The sequence below is a fragment of the Schistocerca serialis genome, chromosome 4 (assembly GCF_023864345.2).
Source record: "Schistocerca serialis cubense isolate TAMUIC-IGC-003099 chromosome 4, iqSchSeri2.2, whole genome shotgun sequence".
NCBI classification, from domain to species: domain Eukaryota; kingdom Metazoa; phylum Arthropoda; class Insecta; order Orthoptera; family Acrididae; genus Schistocerca; species Schistocerca serialis.
The window spans coordinates 436,186,087-436,206,547 of NC_064641.1; the positions used below are offsets into that span (position 1 = coordinate 436,186,087).

At 40.1% G+C, this 20,461-nt stretch overlaps 2 protein-coding genes across 3 annotated transcripts in view; one reads left to right on the plus strand and one right to left on the minus strand.

Moving 5' to 3' along the window:
• Nucleotides 1-1,022, minus strand: part of LOC126475215 (pro-corazonin-like) — a 47,274-nt gene extending 46,252 nt beyond the window's left edge. The window contains exon 1 of the mRNA XM_050102874.1: nucleotides 943-1,022. Coding sequence (XP_049958831.1) covers nucleotides 943-944 — 2 coding nt within the window. The 5' untranslated portion in view covers nucleotides 945-1,022. The remainder of the gene's footprint in view (nucleotides 1-942) is intronic.
• A 411-nt stretch (nucleotides 1,023-1,433) lies between these two features.
• The window catches only part of LOC126475046 (lateral signaling target protein 2 homolog), a 319,569-nt gene continuing 300,541 nt past the window's right edge, over nucleotides 1,434-20,461 (plus strand). For both annotated transcript variants that reach the window (XM_050102594.1, XM_050102593.1), the window contains exon 1: nucleotides 1,434-1,660. In XM_050102594.1, the coding sequence (XP_049958551.1) occupies nucleotides 1,625-1,660 (36 nt within the window). In that variant the 5' untranslated portion in view covers nucleotides 1,434-1,624. The remainder of the gene's footprint in view (nucleotides 1,661-20,461) is intronic.

A 20,461-nucleotide genomic window follows, 5' to 3' on the forward strand; every position in this document is an offset into this window, starting at 1 on the left:
TCATTTCTTTACCCACGGTGCACTTTAAATAGTTAGCATACGATACTTAAGGACTTCTAGTATATTCCCAAGTTCCTTACTTAATACTTTTTCTAGAAATAAGTAAACTCACACAAAGATTGACAAAGTTCATGTTGCCGCAGGTGCTGTTACAGTACCGAGTTAAAAGAAAGACAATGTTTACAAAGAGGTAGATGGATTAAAGATGGGTCAGACAATATACTTATCAATAAATGAACAATAGGAAGAAGAATTTGGAGTAACAGAATTTGGTACTCAGTACTGTTTGATTAGCCCCTGTAAAGTCAAATTGAAATAAAATTGCCGAAATAAGGTCGTTAAGAAGCGAATTATATACTGGTAACCCAGTAGCTTCCAACTCGAACTTTCAATGCCTCTTTGATCTAAAAACGTAACTATGTTACTGTACAATGAGCAGCACACATATCTTAAATATAATGTGCAATACACAGACATGTGAAGCAAAATTAAAATAGAATTTACAGTGCTCAGTTAAATTTATTTCTATAGATTTCATACTAGACGAATCTAAATAGGTAGGTAGACATTCATGAATTAAAAAATTGGACGATAGTAATTTAAAAGAAAAATTAAAAGGTAATCAAAATTTGTAATGTAACATGAACCCTTGATTGAACAATGTCATTCAAGATTGGTAGCAAAATAAAAAGATAAAATACATAGACAAAGTAGAACCAACGCAGATACTCTATATTCTTTTGAAAATTAAAAACGATTTAAAGTATTAAAATGAAAAGAGTGTGCAAAGATGTAAATAGTGATAAATATTGAAACACACATTTATGTACAACACAGCAGGCAAGTCGCAATGCAGGATTTTTAAGTCGCAATGCAGGATTTTGGTCTGAAACAAACAAAATTAAAATGCGTTGAAATAAATATAAATTTTTAAGTGCTCACATTATCTATGGCGCTCGTGAAAGAACCGCAAAACTAGGGGTGTTGCCCAGTAGGTGATGATCCCCCAGCAGTGTTTTTCGGATATCTGATGCGGCAGCTGCAAACTGCGGCATTTTATACCCCCGTTTCGTGCATACCGCGCATGTTAAAGACTGCTTCGCCCACCCTTTCAGCCCCCACCACTCGGCCAGCAACCCTTTGCAACTCCGCCCCCGCAAAATGAAATAATCAGCAATGGTTTTCTTTGAAAGTCCTCAAGATACCACGCACTTACAGGCACATTTTTTATGAGGGAGATAATTATTTCTAGGCACTAGAAATAATCAGGATATTTTTTATGAACGTAAATTCACTAAGTTCGAAGCTAATTTTTCATCTTTGGGCATGGTACTCAAAGCGCTAAGTTGCTGCGACCATCTGGCAGTGCGGAGTACCATGGAAAGTCGCACCAGGTAGCGCATGCGCACAGCGGCAGAGTGTCATTTGTTTGTTAATTTCGCTCCGTGACAGTTTTCATTCGCGGAAGTTTTCAGGTTTTACAATGGTATATGGGTCAGTCGAGTGTTTTGTTCATGTGATGTGAAGTGAGCGGGAGGTGTTAGTGTGGAGAATGCCTTTCAATATTTCATTTTACAATAGATAGACGTTTCACTGCCCCTGGCGCATCTGAAATATTTAGAAGATGGAATCCATAAGGAAGTGGTTCTACAAACCGAAGGTATGACTTAAGCTGTTCTTTATTAACAGACTATTATTTATAAGAGTTTGTGCTTCATACGATGACAGTGTCAGGTCGAGGTTAAGGACGCTGCGGCAACTTCTCTCTGTAGAGTTGTGTTCGCTGTGATGTGTCACTCTCAGAAGATAACACTTCATAGAGAGAACATTGTTGATAGAAACACCTTTTCTATCTGTGACAGCATATTAGATGCCACAGTAATGTTAACCTTCACGTTTAGATGTGTTTGACCGCATTTATTCTTTAGTTAGTTGAAACAGAAGTGTCAGACCTATCAGAGATTTGTTACATAGCCCTTCTCCGACGGACAAAATATTTTATGTTGTTGCAGTACGTTTGCAGTCATGAACTTATATCTGATCCTCAACGTATTTAGCATGTTTGGTTATAGAAGTCGAAAGCTGACAGTTCTTCATTAATATGTTATGACAAATTGACTGTCGCACTTTCTCTTTGTGGATCACTACTTCCAGACTGACAACGTACGTTCCTTTCGTCAAGTTGTATGCTGAGGTTTACGATCTGTTGCCCGCTCTTGTAGCACCCAAGTAAGAGATCTTTTATTTTTTATATTTTTCGTGTTTTTTGTGGCATACCTTTAAATCCAAAACGGAATGTCTGTTGTAATGAACCTCCCAGAATTTTAAAAACTTGAACGAAACCAGTATGGTGGCTAAAAACAGTAATAGTTATGTATTTTTTTCGGACAACACTCGGCAGTTAGAGTACACGTATCGTCGCGATTCAGTGATAAAGTCTTCCTCTGCCTACATCCATCTTTTATAAACACATCTAATGTGCTCTTCTGCATACATTCCTACTGTCTGTTTATGGTACAGCTTTACCTGTGATTTGTTCTTTTTTCTACCAATGTTCCTTTGCTGTAGGGCAGTATTTTGGTTATCATTATTTTGAATATTTTGACAGATCATGGTTGTTACTTGAGGTTTATTGTATTGAGTATTTATTGAGCTTCACATTAAGTCTCTCAACAGCTACACAATAGCTTATACAAACCAGTATGAAAAGATACACATTGGGAACTATGTACTAGATAGGGAGCATTGATCACAATTAATCCGTGTGGTAAAACCAAATCATGATTAACAATGAAAGAACGAACTGCTGATTTCCAACAAGGTTTTTGGAAAAAAAGGGATTACTGTTAGATTTTTGTGCATAGTACCCACATTTAGTCTGGTGACATTTATGAAGTATTATGAAAGTTCTACATCTTAATTAGTGATTGGGGTAATACTGTGTATGGCCCACTCTCCTTAAATGGAATATTTCTAAGTGAAGTTGTAGAATTGTATTTGAAGGAATGTAGAAAGTACATCTAATTGGTCAACCATTCTACACTTATTTCCTATATGTTTATAAATTTTGATTATCAAACTTATCCAGCAGATTACAACATTACTTTGATTCTTTCACTCCATTCTTTCTTGTAATACACGATGTAGAGAATGGCTTTCTAATGTTTCTAATTAGATTTCAGTTTAGCACAGATCTGTTGGGCCTGACATCTCCTTCTCATCAGTGCCTGTTCAGTTCTGGTGCAGTCTTCCACATGTCAGCAAAGACATGTTTACATGACAAATTTTAATCTTGCACATAAATTTGGAACAACAATTTCATTTAGTTATAAGTAAGAATGATATATTTATATTATTTGTTTTCTATTTATTGTGATTACAATAATTTTCAGTCTTGTTGATTTTTTTTTTTTAATAGCTGCTGAGTGACTAATAAGAACAGAGCACACTATTGACATTAATGCAAGACTGTAGTCTGAAATAACAGTGGTGTTGTTTGATCTAACTAAACAGTAAATTTTATGGAAAAGCCAGATTGCCATTGATTACTGTGTTTTGAGGAGAGCAATTGAGCAGGTGGAATGCCTCTCATTCTTTCACGAGGTTGTAGTTCTTTGCAAGTTGATACTGTAGAACAAATTGACACATAGGTGTGCTTGACAATAAACAGGTAACTTAATGAGGTTAATACACTGAAAATTCATTTTAAATTCAAAAATTGCTTTTGCTAAAGTATTAAACACACATCACTAAATGCAATTTACTCCATTGTGTTAACTTTCATGAGATACAGTATCATTTAAATACACCTCTTTATGCTCTGTGTTTTTTTTTTCTTTTTTTTCTTCTTCCATGTCGGTAAAGCTCATAGCTGCATCATTTCTTTCTCCACAGTACGCTTTATGTAGTTAGAGCACAGTACGTCTCAAATTTCACCACTATCTAATTGACTGATTGCAATGGCATAATGCCTGCCCTAGAAATCTTGACTGTGGTAACATAGTCGTTGCTCTGAACTAGATAGGTAGGTGACAGTTTGGGGCCAAGAAAAATACTTGATATGAATTGTTGCTCTGACATCACCTTTTGGTGCTTACATTTGCAGTTTTCTTGTTAGTTGGCAAAGCCAATGAATGTGAAAGAAAACCATGAATGTGGTGGCAGAATGTACTGTAGCTCTGACTGAGAACTAGGTATCTTGGAAAGTGACAGTTTGTGATTAGGAGAATGCAACAAACATGGAACTGTAAAATTCTGGTTGTGGTGACAGATTGATTTGCAGCTTAGATCATTTGAAAAAGTCTCCACTGATATAACTTTATAGTCACAATGTTGTTCATGGCATTTGTTGAACATTTCCTACATCACTGGTCAAAGACAACAACGTGTATCAAATATTCCTCTGTATGATTGTAATTTGGGGAAGCTAACAAATGTAAATATGCAGTAAAGGTTGTGATAAGATATTGATCTGAGCTCAGCCTGAAATCTACATCCGTTCTATGTTTAACACACTATTGTTTAAAATTAAGTAAACTGTGAGGTTAATTCTGAGAAGCTATATTGTATTATAGAAAAAGCTGCTACTGGTATTTTGGTGTGTACTATGTACATATATCCTTCATCAACTATGAAAAATACTTGGAAGGGGGTTACTATGTGATTTCTACCTATTAACCCAACTGCTGATAGTGCAAGATGTAGCCTACTGTGCTTAGCTTAAAGTGGAAAAAGTAATGGAATGCTGTTTATGATAGAGTGCTTGACTGAAGTAAGACACCACTAATCTAAAACTATCTGAGTTTTGTTGGCTTTAAATTTTAATGTTAGCATTTCTAGCCTAGTAGGTTTTTCTTTTCAAATAGCTGTCCCTGTGTTACCCACAAAACAACTTTTACCATGCAGTAGGAGCAGCAGTGCATATTTTTAATTTCTCCACTATTCTGTGCAAATATTACAAGGAAGGCTAGATACCGTTAGTTATTTCTGTTGTTGATGAGCTTGGGCATGACGTTTGATGCTTCATTTGCATTTAAAATGAAGTGACTATACATTTTTACTGATTTCTTTGAAGAAGAAACTTGGTAAAAGTGTGTTTTTATTATTGCTGTAGGTAGTTGTTAGGGTTTGGACAGTTTCTCTTATTTTAGCCTGATTAATTTATAATTTAGTTCCAATTTGTAATACATTTTTTTCCACTGAGTCTGACTTTCTTCTTTTAAATTTCTTACTCCTATTTCGGTTCCCAATATTTGTAGACCTTATTGCATGAAAACTTTCACTTGAAGAAGGTAAAGTGACGAGAAAGATTAATTCACTCTAGTCAGTTATTGCAAGAAAATGTAATATGGAGCATTGTAGTAGAAAACACCATCAGCTGCAGGATGATGTAGTGTTGGAAAAGCTGAATTCATTAGTGGATATTGATGAAAATATGAGACAGACATCTCTCTCCAGGTCATAAGCAGTTTCAGATGCAAAAAAGGGAAATGATGAAATTTAGTTGTTATCTGTTATTGTTTTGATCTTGGTTTGCTCTTAATCAGTTCTATCAAATCATAATTTTCACTGTTTGTTGCTTTGCCATATTGCATGCAGTGTGGGGATTCATTGTTACTGGAAGAACCTTGTTCATCTTACTTAGCTACTGTGTAGATTTGCATAATTCTGCAAGATCTGGTAACTGACTGCTCACTGGAATATAAAATTTTCCACACATAAATATTATGTTGTAAATGAATAACATTGATTTTTAATATGTGTTTACTGTCACCACTCATAAAATCTACATATGTTTTAATTTTATGTATTTTGTAAAGCATCGTACAGTGCTACTAGTGTATCTTTGGGCATTTAGTTACGTGGAACCTAGGAAGCTGGGATCAGATGCTGAGTTGGTTGCAGGAAAATTTTCTTGAAGCTGTGTTAAAATCGCACATACAATAAAGCTCAGTGTATTTGTGGCAAATGCAAAGTACTCTCCATTTTTCATTGTTCATTGAACTCGTCTGTCCAGCAGTTCCTCATGCTGTCAGAACAGAAAGGCACCCATCGGTCATCTTTTGCAACAACACATAGTGAATCTTTCACAAAATTATTACAACAGAATGTTAGTACATTTCTATGATTTGTAATTTTGTTAATCCATTTCTTATCTTTCAAATTAATAAAGAGATACCTGCTATTAGGTATATGTTGAGAACAGATGCTGGGTACACAAACAGAAGTTTGAATCCATTTAGTTGGCTTATTCCCTTCACTTCTGTATCCACATAATTATAAAACTCAGCAAAACTGTTTTACTTACAATGGCTCGAAAACTTTGCAGCTGTTGAGGAATGTTGCAGTGAGAGAGGGAAAGAAGGCAAAGAGAGTATTGAGTCAGTTTTTTTTCTGTATCTATTTTTGTGCGAATCTCATCTTAAGATAACAGTTTACATTTCTTTTTTTAATTTCATCTGCTTCACAAAAGAGAACAGGTCCTTGTTTAATAATTTATACTCTGTGCTATTTTAGATAAAGAACGTGCCTTGTGAAACTTCCTGGCAGGTTAAAACTGTTCACTGGATGGAGGCTCTAACTCGGGACCTATGCCTTTCGCGGACTAGTGCTCTATCAAGTGAGCTACCCAAGCACGACTCACGACCCTTCCTCACAGCTTTAATTCCACCGGTACATTGTCTCCTACCTTCCAAACTTCGAAGCTCTTCTGCGAACTTTGCAGAACTAGCACTCCTGGAAGAAAGGATATTGCGGGGACATGGCTTAGCTACAGCCTGGGCGGTGTTTCCAGAATGAGATTTTCACTGTGCAGCGGATTGTGAGGTGATATGAGACTTCCTGGCAGATGAAAGCTGTGTGGTGGACCAAGACTCAAATTGGGACATTTGACTTTAGCGGGTAAGTGGCCTACCATGAGAACACCTGCCCACGAAAGCCAAAGGTCCTGAGTTTGAATATCGATCCGGCACACAATTTTAATCTGACGCTGCACACTGAAAATCTCCTTCTAGGAACATTTCCTGTCATGTGAAACACACAAAATTAGCGTAAGAAGTCTATGCTATCATTTGAGGTTAATCTGAAGTTTGAAGCTAGTTACAGAAAAATTGTTTATTAAATGGAATTGTAAGTGCTTGGTGTGTTTCCTTCTCACCGTTACATCAGTAAGTTCTGCTTTCTCTTCCATCTGGTATGAAGTGTGTAACATCGTGTTTGAGTAAATAGTGAGTGGTGCTTCTATTAAAATGCAATTTGAAAACTGAATTATTCTTTGTAATGTAGTAAAGGTACACCCTTAAATATGACCAATAGTAAATCATGCTTTCCAGACTAATCTTCAGTTTGAGAAATGGTTCATTTTGTCCTTAATAGGGGTCAACAGAAGCTTCCGATCAAACGCGTTGGCTTTGACCCGTGACGTAAGGGTGTTGTCGTGTGTGACGTCATGACGGCGCGGAGTTTGGTTTGAGTGTGGCTGTCTCCAGTTCTGTTTTATCTTATTTTATTTACTTTTCTGATCTGTTCGTTCTATCTTGTGAGATTTTTTTAAAATTTAAAAACACTTATTACTTATTTTAATTATCTGTTTCCTCGAATTTCTGTTTTAGTTTATTATATTTATCTTTCTGATCTGTTCGTTCTATCCCGTGAGATTTTTTTTTTTTTTTTTTTTTTTTAAAAATACAAAAAACACTAATCAGCTACGGAAGCATCTTTATCTTCTATGGGTTGCAGGGGTTACGACCCCTGGGGAGGTGGGTGGGTATTCATGCATGGCTGTCTTCACTTACACGTTGTAGCTACGCAAGGCGTCTAAATTTGTTTATATTTAGTTTGCCCCCCACCCAAAACACCCCATTTCCCGCACTTGTCCCGTTAGTGTCATTAGGCTTCTTGTGGAAAGTGTGTGTGTTTGTTTTTGTTTCCGCCATATTTGTGACGACATGGGTCAAAGCAGACATGTGGGGTCGGACGCTTCCATATTTCCCTTAATAGCATGGGTCACGTAGAATGGGCCTGACCAGCTTTGTTCTTTCTTTTATATTATGTGAGCTCTAGTGTGAGTGGGTTTTTTTCATGCGTAGTTGACTCCTCATGCACCCATAAAGCAAGCCATGATTTTAGCAAAATTACAAGTCTGTGTTATCAATTTTTTTGTTGTGTGTATTAAATGTGGATCTTTGGTCATTGAAATGTTGAACATTATTAACAGATCTCTCGTCCTCTGTCAGATTCATTTAACTGCAACTTATCTTGAACTGTCTCAAATAATTGTACAGAAAAACAGCGTTATGTCACAGGTGAAACAGTTGAATTGTTTTAAAATTTTATGGACAAAATAGGCTGAATCTTGATTCTTTGTTCAACAAAGAGTTAAGGAGGGGTCTGCGTTTTTGCAAGTATACAAGTTATTGTTTTGCTTTAACACCCAAAAATATTTCACAACAGTTGTGGCCTCTTCAGTGTTTCTTTCTTTTTTTGTTTCTAAAATACATATACACAGATTATGTTTAGGATAGGAAATATGTTGCATCAGATTTTGTTGGTTTATAAATGCACTTCACCTTTTTATTTTAAATTGTGTGCGGCCTGTACTTGCCAATCCAAGTAAGCCACAGATATAAATTTAGTACACCATGTCACCTGCAAACATCAGGGGATTTTAGAATATTGTCTGCATTGAATTTTTGTTTGTAATCAAAGCTGTAAATGTATGTTTATGGAAGAGTCATGGCATATGCACATTTTTGGTCTTACCATTTTAGTATCTGCCTAGTCCTGAGCTGTGACAGGTTTGTTCTTGTGTGCAGAACATGTTTTCGTTTTTCTTACCGAGCAAGGTGTCATAATTGTTAGCACACTGGACTCATATGTGGGTGGATGACTGTTCAAACCTGCGTCCGGCCACCTTCATTTAGGTTTCCCATGATTTCCCTAAATCGCTTCAGGCAAATGCTGGGATTATTTCTTTGATAGGGCACGCCGACTTCCTTTCCCGTCCATCCCTGATCCGATGGGACCGATGACCTCGCTGTTTGGTCTCCTCCCCCCAAATCAACCAACCAACCTTTGTTATTCTTGTGTAGTGTGACTGGCATGTGAATGTCAGTAAAATCTTTGTGTATCTTAGGTATGGAGAACTAATCTCCAAGAACAGAACTGAGTTGAGATTACCATATGATAGTCTGTATTTAACTGTAATTGTCTGTTTCATTCGAACAGGGTCATCTTCAGATCTAAAATATAGGAATACCATTACTATCACCATTGTGATGACATGCATCAGATGATGCTTGTGGTAGGAACCATCTTCTTGTATTTAAGATCTGCCAGTGATCTAATCTGCTTAAACTGGTAATTACAGTTAAGGAAATAGGAAAAATAAACATGCATATCAAAGGAAATAAGCCAGCTGATAGAACAGCCAAAGTAGTTTCCACAACTCAGCAGTGTCTCTCTGGCAGCGTTAGCAAAAGATGAAGAGTCAGGAGATAAGTAAAACAAAGTTGTGACTGGTGATTCACATCCTTCTGACATGACAAGTGGGTTAAAATAATCTTCAACTGTCGTCTGTAATTAGGAAACTTACTAGTATGCAATGCACAATACCAATACACTACACTGACAAATGCATTATGTTTCCTGTTGATACAGCAGGCCGTAGTTTGACGAGAGACATTCTTAATCAAAATTAGCATAAATCAGTACTAGAAGTTTTTGAAAGACCTTCATTTCAGTCACTCTGAAGATCAGCAGTGGTTTAGTGTTTTAAAAGTAATATATTTTCCAGTGCAATCACACTAATTTCAAATGAAAGAACAGTTCTGGCCAGCATCGGCCATCCTCAATATGGTTTCCGCTGCGGTGGGACTGAACCACATCTTAATTTCCAGTGTCAATGAAATTCACCAACAGCCATGTAACTTAAGATGTTATTTTATAGGCTACCAGTATCAGCAATTAATTATGCCATCTTCAGGGCCCTTATGCATCTCTCCAAAGAAAGAAGTCATATACAACCATAAATCACTGGATGTCATTCGAAGACTTGATAGCACCAAGTCTTTGAATGAAGCATAACTGTAACAATTGAATTCAGAATTCATGCCATCCAGTGATTTATGGCTGTATATGATATCTTCATTTATTTATAGAGATGCATATGGGGCCTGGAGATGGCATAATGAAATGCTGAAACTGGTAGCCTTCAAATTAAATAAAATAACATCTTAAGTTACACGGCTGTTTGTAAATTTCATTGACATTGACAATTACTTAACCAGTCGATGTCCCCTGTCCATAATAGGCCAACAGAGATTGAAACACATCTTGTGTTTTATGATGTGAGGATGCCCAGTGCCAGCCAAAACCAGTTATTTTGTTTGAAATTACTGCAACTGCACTGGACAAAGATTTCTTTTTAGCACTAGGGGATAGTTGAGTCTGTAGATTAATATTCTATTTTACTGCTGTTATCAACATTACAAGTGTAGATGCAATGTGTGACACACTCATCTGCATTAAATTACATTTTTCTACATTTAGAGCCAGCTGGCATTCATCACATCAACTAGAAATTTTGTCCGTTATCTTGTATCCACGTACAGTCACTCAATAATGACGCCTTCGCGTACACCACAGCATTATCAGCCAATAGCTGCAGATTGCTGCTCGCCCTTTCTGCTGGGTGATACATAACAGCGGTCCTGCCCTCAGGCACTCTTGATGATACCCTGTCTCTGATGAACACTCTCAGTCGAGGACAGTGTACTGTGTCCTACTACTTCGGAAGTGTTAGTCACTCACATACCTGGGAACTTATTCTGTACGCTAGTACCGTTGTTAAGTCGGTTTTGGGGCACTGTGTCAGATGCTTTTCGAAAATCTGGGAATATGGAATCTGCCTGTTGCCTTTCATACATAGTTTCCAAGATATAATGTGAGAAAAGGCCAAAGGGAGTTTCACACGAACAAATGCTTTCTGAAACAATGCTGATATGTGGACAGAAGCTTTTATGTCTCAATGCAGTTTATTATAATCGAACTGAGAGAATACGTTCAAGAATTCTAATGGCACTTAATTTGCTATGTGGGCGCCCTTCACAATGCACCAAAATTTGTTACATCCATCCTCGTTCATAATCCATTACTGTTAGAAATATCTCGTCCCCTACTGAAGTCAGAATTTTGTTGCTAGTCTACTGTACCGTATTAATCAATTTCGATAAGTTCCTGTGGCATTGGTCGTGTGTTAGACATAATTTTCACTTTTTTTTTTTTTTAATCTTCCGTAGTGTTACACGGCAAACGACACCGCAGTTTTGTAACTTACATTCGTGATCTATTGAATTAGACGTAGGTCCAATGTTAAAGAGTGTCCTTTCCTCCACGGCGAGTGGAATAATTCGGCGTAATGCCGACAGACTCGCGGCGTACCCAACGATGAGCAGGGTAGGTCAGCTACCTACCTCCCTTCCACCACCAAAGTCATCGCAAACAGAACTAGTATCGTGCCTCGCCGTCCAAACAGCGTATCATTTCAGTATCAGTTTGAAGAACGCCAGACCACGTCATGGATATTGACTAGTAGTAAATGTACGCAGGCCGCAGCTCGTGGTCGTGCGGTAGCGTTCTCGCTTCCCGCGCCCGGGTTCCCGGGTTCGATTCCCGGCGGGGTCAGGGATTTTCTCTGCCTCGTGATGCCTGGGTGTTGTGTGATGTCCTTAGGTTAGTTAGGTTTAAGTAGTTCTAAGTTCTAGGGGACTGATGACCATAGCTGTTAAGTCCCATAGTGCTCAGAGCCATGTGAACCATTTAAATGTACGCAGAGCCATTTTCGGTGAAATCTCAAAACTGTTTCGTCACTCAAAGAGAAATTGACTTTAGTCCAGCCCTACTTCCTCACCCCCTCCCCCTCTCTCACCCCCTCCCCCTCTCTCACCCCCCGGGTACGCTCTTGCCCATACCTTGAACTTCTGTTGTGACTACAATTATGCAATATCAGGGTATTTTTGCGACGAGATCGTGGATACCTAAGGCATCAAACAGTCGGTTTCATAAGTGCTTTCTACGTGCAACCATGTTAAGGGCCAGAAATCCATTGCCTCCTGAATCAGCAGCCGCTGGCAACCAGCAACGTGTTGGTTACAGCTATCGCCGGCGGCTAGCTTAGGGCTAGCTTAGATCGTTGCAAATTGCAACTGATCAGCGGCCCACAGTGTAGCAAAGTAACTGCTCCCCAACTGCTGCACAACCATGTGATCGTTCATCACTTCACTGAGACACACACGTACCCACTGTGCTATACGTGTACCACTGCCCACCCATGTCATACGGCACTGGGTGCAGCTCGGAATTTTTCACATTAAAGAATATTGTTGTCAGAGTTGAAAGAAATAATAAGTGACATCTCGGAGATCGAACCCGATACCTCCCCCCCCCCCCCCCCCCCCGATCAATACCATCTCACTTTACCACTGGACCACCAAGCCACAGTCTTGTACAGAACATCAAAATTTTCTTGTTAGTGTTCCATCTTACTTCCAGCTGTACTCAAATCTTAAACAAATAGCCATTTTTCCCCGGAAATGTCATATTTAGTTTGCCCAGATAGACCAAAGTGATATAATTAGTATAATTTTTTTGTTTTATGTTTGGTACACACAAACCAACACATTATTTGCAGGATATAAGAAAACATTGATAAGCTTCTGTGTGCTGCAGTTTCCACGATTCAGCCTGTAACCGATATCATGTTACGGAAGGTCTCAATTTCCTTCGGTTGTGGAACGTATATGGAAACATTAATGGCTCGTGGAGGCTTGTTAATACATCATTAAGCAACCTATGTAAAAATAACGGCTGCAACAAGCAAATAATGATGCAGATAACGACTGGTAAATATGTGCTAGGATCTCGTATCTAGCTCTTTTTCACAAAATATCGTTAACTGTTGAAAATTGTTTACAGTTTTTTCTCTCCATTAATAAACTCCTCTGATAAGCTTTATTAGATCGAAACGTAAAACTAGACACCAAAACATAAAACCACGTCTGTTGAGTGTAAGTTCTTCATCCGAGTTGCCCTGCAGAACACGAGACTTCGATACAAGAAGCACGTTCGAATGGATGAAGAGCGCAGTAGTTACAAGAAAATAGATAAGTTAGATAGACGGGCGGAGAGAACAGCATCAGTCAAGCTATCGGACTGATGACAGCAACAGCTGATCTGCCTACCATGTTGGAAAAGCATGCAGAAACTTAAAGACCTTGTTGCAAGAGCATACGAAGGCCTCCAGATTAAATAGCTTCCAAAAATTAGCTATAGCGCAGCACATGGTCTCTACTGAAGTCGCTGTTAACGATGTACAAGAAAACATTACCGTACTACCGTTGCAGTCCCAGTGCTAAGAATTTAAGATTTAAAAAAAAAAAATAAAACCCAGCGTCTGAAATGCTGCTAAATGAAGAAGTAGATTTCGGTAGCCACGGATATTTTAGTAATTCTAAAGATGTAACTGTGCATTTAAAAATATAATGTAAGTGGGATACACACAGGGGTTGGACAAAAATACGGAAACACCAAAAACACAACACATTACGATATGTAGGAAATCCATAGGCATTCAAAATAGCTTCGAGTCGCCTCGGAATTGATAAATACAGAACCTATATGGTTTCCAAGGGAATCTTATCTTGGTTTTCCTGAAAAATAGTTTCAAGTTCAGGTAACTGTGATGGCGGTGGATAGCAATCAAAGCAGAGCACAAAGGCATTGAGATCTGGTGACTGGCGACCAGGGGAGATGCGACAATTCATCCTCGTGCTCAAAAAACGAGCCCTGGACGATGCGAGCTCTGTGAACATTGGCACTGTCATCTTGGAACTCAGCTATCGCTATTGGAGAACAAACATTGTACCGCTAGAAGAACCTGGTCGGTCAAAATGGTCACATAGTGCTTGACAGTGATGCGACCTTGCAGATTAACCACGGGGCTGATTTAATACCACGATATGTCTGCGCAAATCATGTTTCACTCTTGACAGCAAGCAGTATGCACCGTAGGTTTGGAACGGCGTACGGTGGACGTATACGTTGCCAGAAGTTGGATACAGTGAGAAACAAAACAACCAAATGAGTTCCTTCCATTGCACCATACACCAGGTTCTGTGGCTTGTTGGCACCAGATTTTCCTGTTACGGGCATTTGTGTCACTGGTGAGGAGTCTGGTTAGTGGTTTCGGAATTCCATCTCGCCCTGTAATTCCTTACTTCTGGAGCTCCTTCCGTGTTGTTTTGGCGCTGACAGGATTCGCGCTTGCGACACTCAGTTCTGCAGTGGCTTTTGCAGCTGTCGTTCCTTTACTTTTCGTCACGGCCCTCGTCAGTGACCGTTCGTCACGATCACTGAACACGCACTTTCGTGCGCGTTGTGACTTAAATGGATCATGTTCTTCCCACTGAACACTTCGCCTATCTTTGATACGGAAGGACCCATCATGCGAGCACAAACAATCTACCCACATTTTAATTCACCCAGCTCCGGCATAATGCTCTTACAACTGTGCGGAATGCTGTTCTGACCACAACTGGCACTCATAACGTCTTGAGGACACTGCACGGGCGCCTTTCATTGTCAGATAGAGCAGCGTAACTTGGAGGTTTGAGTAGCATCTGCATTTATGTTCAAGCACCCATTTCCCGCCGTGTTTCCACATTTTTGTCCAATCCCTTATGTCCACATATTCTTTAACATCAGATAAGAAGGTATATCAAATTGCAGTGTCGCGAAATAGCGGAGAGAGTGTCACGGATATGATACGCTGGGTGGGGAGGCAATCTTTAAAACAAAGGCGTTTTTCGTTGCAGCGAGATCTTTTCCCCAATTTTTTTACGTGTTCCTTGATTCGCTATTTTCCAAATATAATACGTAAACTTCTCGCACTAAAAACCCACAATTCTACAGTTCCATCACGTACAGGAGCAAGAGATGTAATGTAAGAATCAAACCCACAGGGGCCGAAATAAAGTGTTTAATATATTAAAGTGCGAAAGCTTTACTTGCCACACTTTCCTTACATCGAACTTTTTGTTGCATAAGGATAAGTATTTTAGTACCTGAACATAAAAATGGGTATTGGTGAATAAGAAGGCGTCGTTTTTGGAGAGAGAGAGAGAGAGAGAGAGAGAGAGAGAGAGAGAGAGAGAGAGAAGGGGGGGGGGGAGGAAGGGACAAGAAAAAGAAACTCATTTAAATTACGGACTAATTATTTATAGAAATTGTAAATAGTGGCTTGTGCCATTTGTGGTTTCGGAATCCACGTAGAACCTTGCGCATGTATAAGGAGAACTTCATGAGATTAAGTAAGGCCTCAAAGTGATCACACTGCTCAGGGAGGATCGGTTTCGCAAATTTTTCTACGGTGTGTTGCCTAAATAAGCGTAATTTCTCCACACGATAGTCGTAAATGTAGAGAGAATAGGTGATTCTTAGGGTGACATTAGCACAATTGTTGGCGTGTGCAACTCACAGTATTACTGTCCATTCACAACCGGAACTCTACTTCGACGAACAGATGGTCATTGTGGTAGAGTCTTTCCGCTTTTTGTTATTCGATGCCCGGTTGATGTGGCTTCCCCGCCTTTGCCAACTTACGCGAAAAGTCCTGGTCACAAATCAATACACTTCGTTGCCTCAGTGACACCAGCTGGGGCGCAGATCGCTCCACTCTTCTGTGGCTTTATAAGGTCTGATCGTGTCGCTCTTGATTATGAGAGTCTGGCATATGGCTTGGCATCGCCTTTGACGTTGCGAGTACTGGACCCTATACACCAAAGTGGGGTCTGACTTGCTGCATGCGCGTTTTGGACTAACCCTGTGACCAAACTACTCGCTTAAGGTGGAGTCTATCTTCTATGGACCAGGCACCAATAACTGCTGCTCCGTTATGCGGTGCACATTCACGGCGTCCCTGAGCATCCAGACTGGAAGACAAGTTTGACTTCGGAGAAACGCAGGACACGCGAGACAGTACTACCCTACGATTTATCGTAGAAAATAAGTTGAAAAAGGCATACTTATATTTATAGCATTTACAGATTTAGAGGTCGCTTTGTAACAACCAGTCCACAGGAGTCACTTGGTGAAGTCCTCAGATCAGCGTTTTGCCGCGGCAGTTGGCCTCAACTTTCTTTTAAGTGTCTTGTGGATGTCCGTTCCACCACTGTCGCCACTATGACACGTCGAAAAAACTGACACTTTCTGAATCAACGCTGAGTTTCCGAAATCCCTTCACCAAAAAAGATGGTGTTCCATAATATGAATTAACAACAGCTGCCAACAGCAGTACCTCAGAAGTAGTATCATCGACGTAGTGAAGCAACTAAAATAACTTAGTAAAGGCAAGGTCCCTAGTCCAGATTGTATACAATTTAGGTTCCTTTCAGAGAATGCTGATACATTAACTCCACACTTAGCAATAATATACAACCGCGCTGTAGTCGAAAGATCCGTATGTGAAGATTGGAAAGTTGCACAGGTCACAACAATACTCAAGTAAGTAGATCAGATTAATCCGCTCGATTACAGCTCATATCACTAACGTCAATTTGCAGTAGGATTTTGGAACATATACTGTGTTCGAACATTATGAATTATCTCGATGAAAACGATTATTTGACAAGCAGTCAGTACGGATTCGCAAAATGTCATTCTTGTGAAACACAACACGCTCTTTATTTTCACGAAGTAATGAGTGCTATCGGCAGGGGACGTCAGATTGATTCCATATTTTTTGATTTCCAGAAAGCTTTTGTCACAAGCGATTTCTCAACAAATTTCGTTATGCGACTAGATTCGTGATTTCCTGTCAGGCAGGTCACGGTTCGTAGTAAATGACGGAAAGTCATCGAGTAAAACAAAAGTGATAACGAAGTGTTACAGGCCTTCTACTGTTCCTAATCTATATAAACGATTTAGGAGACCATCTGGGCAGCCCTCTTAATCTGTTTTCAGATGATGCTGTCATTTACCGTTTAGTAAAGTCATCAGAGGATCAAAGCCGATTGCAAAATGATTTAGACAAGGCGAAGAGTGACAGTTGACTGTAAATAATGGAAAGTGTGAAATCATCCACATGAGTGCTAAAAGGAATCCGCCAAATTTCTGTTAAAAGATAAATCACACAAATCTACTGCTGTCAGTTCAACTAAATACCTAGGGATAACAATTACGAACAACTTATTTTAGAACGATCACACAGCTAATGTTGTGGGGAAAGCGAACAAAGACTTCATTTTATTGGCAGAACACCTAGAAGATTCAATAGGTGTTCTAAAGGGACTGCCTACATTACCCTTCTCTGTCCTCTTCTGGAGTAATGCTACGCTGTATGAGGCCCGCATCGGATAGAATTGAGGAAGCATCGAAAAAGTTCAGAGAAGGGCAGGTCGTATTGTAGTATTGCGAAACAGGGTAAAGGATACCACGGATATTATACGCGAGTTGGGTGGGCAATCTTTAGAACGAATGCATTTTTCTTTGCGGCAAGATCTTTTTCACGAAATTTCAATCACTAATTTTCTCCTCCGAACGCGAGAATATTTTTGGCGTCCACCTACACGGGACGAAATGATCATAGTAATAAAAGACGAGAAATCAGAACTCGCATGGAAATGTTTAAGTGTTCGTTTTTCCCGTGCGCTGTTCGAAATTGGAACGGTAGAGAAATAGGCTGTAGATGGTTTGAACCCTCTGCCACGCACTTTATTGTGAATTGCTGAGTAATCATGTAAAAGTAGATGGTTCGCGTCATTTCAGTCGAGTCGTTAGTGGATGTGATTGATGGAATTAAAGAGACCAAACTATGACGCCTTCGGTTCCTCAGTCCTATACGCACCAAGCTGGGGACAGTCCACAGGGAGAGAGGACACAGAAGACAAATGCAGATGAATCCGATTACAACTGAATATCAATAAAATCAAGAGAGAAGCAAGTAGGAATGAGAGAGAGGGGTGAGGAGGACTAAGGTGGGGAATTGCTCCACCCAGAAAGTACCTGGAGGCTCCCGGGACATGTGCAGTGTGAGACGCAGTCTGCATCTGACCCTTGTTTCCTCACCTTCCATTTCCACAAGAAAAATAGTAATGCGGACAATTTGATAAAATCTCAGGAAAGTAACAATGAAGATGAGACATTAAAACGACGACAAATTTAAAAGTTAGGGCAGGAGCCATGCAGGACCGAAAAGCAAGAGGAGTCATGGGCCTTCTGGGTCAGAACAGACGACGGGGCTCTCCTCTAGTCCATAAAACGGACGACGAGACCAAATTGCCGTACTTCACAGAAAGGAAAAAAAAAAAGACATTCATGAGTGACAAACGTAAAATCAGGTCAGTCACTTTGGTGTCGTCTGTTAGCGCCGGAGACAGCCTATCAGTAGGTTTAAAATTTCGTCGTAAGGCAGCCAACTAGGGCAGTCCACTAGGACGTTGGCCACAGTCAGTCAGGCAACACCGCCAGCACAGCAACAGCGTGCAGTCCTGTAGGGTGTGACCATAGGTTATCAGAGTGTTTCCAGTGCGAAGCCGGCAGAATAGTGGGTTCCCTGTGAGAAGCACGAGGGGAAGACTGCCACATGGTCATGTTCTCTTTATTGCCGACAGTTTGTTCGGAGAAGCCAGGGCATATCATTTTGTGTTCCGAACTTCCAACAACCGACAGTGCAGTCAGCTGAAGGTCCGGTTCCGGTACCCCCACCCCCTGATAGCCAACTTGCCCAACGGGTCATCCTGTTTGTACCCTGGGATCGCAAAGGGACCAGCGGTTCAGACAGAGAGGTTCCAGATGAAGAGTCACTGCCGATTAAGAACATCTCACTAGTCCAAGAACGAATGTGACTGAGGGCTTGAGTGATGGCCGCCACATAGCTTGTAGGCAAAACTAGTGCATCAGTCGACCATCGAGCCATAAGTGTATACCACTTTCGAACCCGCAAATGCATCAAAGACAGCCAAGAGCAGGTGACGAAAAACCATAGAATCAACAGTCTTTTGGGCCAAAGATGTATCGAGACATGTACAGACATGGTGCACGCCATGGGAGCATAAATGATCACTTTCTGACAAGATATGACAGTGGGGGAATGTTTTAGGAGCAGGGACACTGTAAGCGAATTGCAATCATGACTCTAGTCCTGGGCCTCTGTGGCGAGAGATGGGACTCCCTACCATGAAAAACCCGTACTAATATGTAATCTCAAAAGTGATCTCTAATTGTGTAATAAATGCTATAAACGTGGGTTTGCACTTCTTCAACTTATCTTATAGGACAAATTGTAGCGTAGCATTGTCTCGCATTTTCCTGCATTTCTCCAGACACTTCCCCTGATCATCTTGTATTAGATTTTCCCATTTTTCTGTAAATAATTCCCGTCAGTTTATTCCAGCCATGGATTATTAAACGACGGTTCGGTGATATCACACCTGTCGGCACCTGCATTCTTTGGAATAGGAATTACTACCTACATTCTTCTTAAAGTTTTATGGTATTTCGCCTACCACATACATGTTACATATCATGTGTAAGTTTTGTATTGGTTGGCTTTCCCGGACACACGAATATTTTATTATCGTATGATGACAGAGAAGTATAAACTATTTGCAACAAATATACACATTTCTATGTAGCTGTGCACACTGTCAAGTTTGTAATGGGTTCGTAGCTCTAGAAATCCAGTCAGAAGCTTCTGCAGACAAGTCATGAACGTCTTCCATTGTCCCTTTGAATGCTCAGAGAAAACATTCAAATGTTGCGTGATGTACTGTTTGCTGCTCTCCACTGCAGTCACATTGAGGGGAGGACTTCTATTCCCATTGGTGCAGCAAAGCTCCCCATCTGCCGTGGTCAGTTCTCATCCGATTGAGTATGCAGCAGTGTCGACGAGGTAGGTGAAAACTTGATGGTCGTTCCAAGGGAGTTTTGATTAATCAGTGATGGTTCATGGAAAATTGCTTCTGCCTTTAATGGTTCCATACTTCTTACATGTTGAAGTCTGCAGGCTAATTGTTGTGCGCCACAATTATCGTCCCATTGGGAATTTCAGTCCCCACTTCTAAGCCAGAGAAGCGTAAGTCTTCTTTGGCTCCTCTCGACAGGAAGGGGTCCCTTGGGTCACTCCCTTACCAGGTTTCTGCTAGTGGGAAAGATGACACCCGCCAGTTGCTGAATTTTCCTACAGGCGGCGTGTATGTCTTTGCCTTGTGCGTGCTTCATTTGCTGCATTTTTTTTTATTTTCTCCTTTAGTCAGTTAACTTCAAGATCTGGTTTTTCCCTTGTGGATTTCTACTGGGCCTTGCCTTTTTGCCTATTTGATTCTTAGCTGTTTTCAGTACATCATCTGTTGAAGCTACCCACTCGTCTTCTGTTTGTTTCTTTGCACTGTTTGAAGCAATTGTTGCC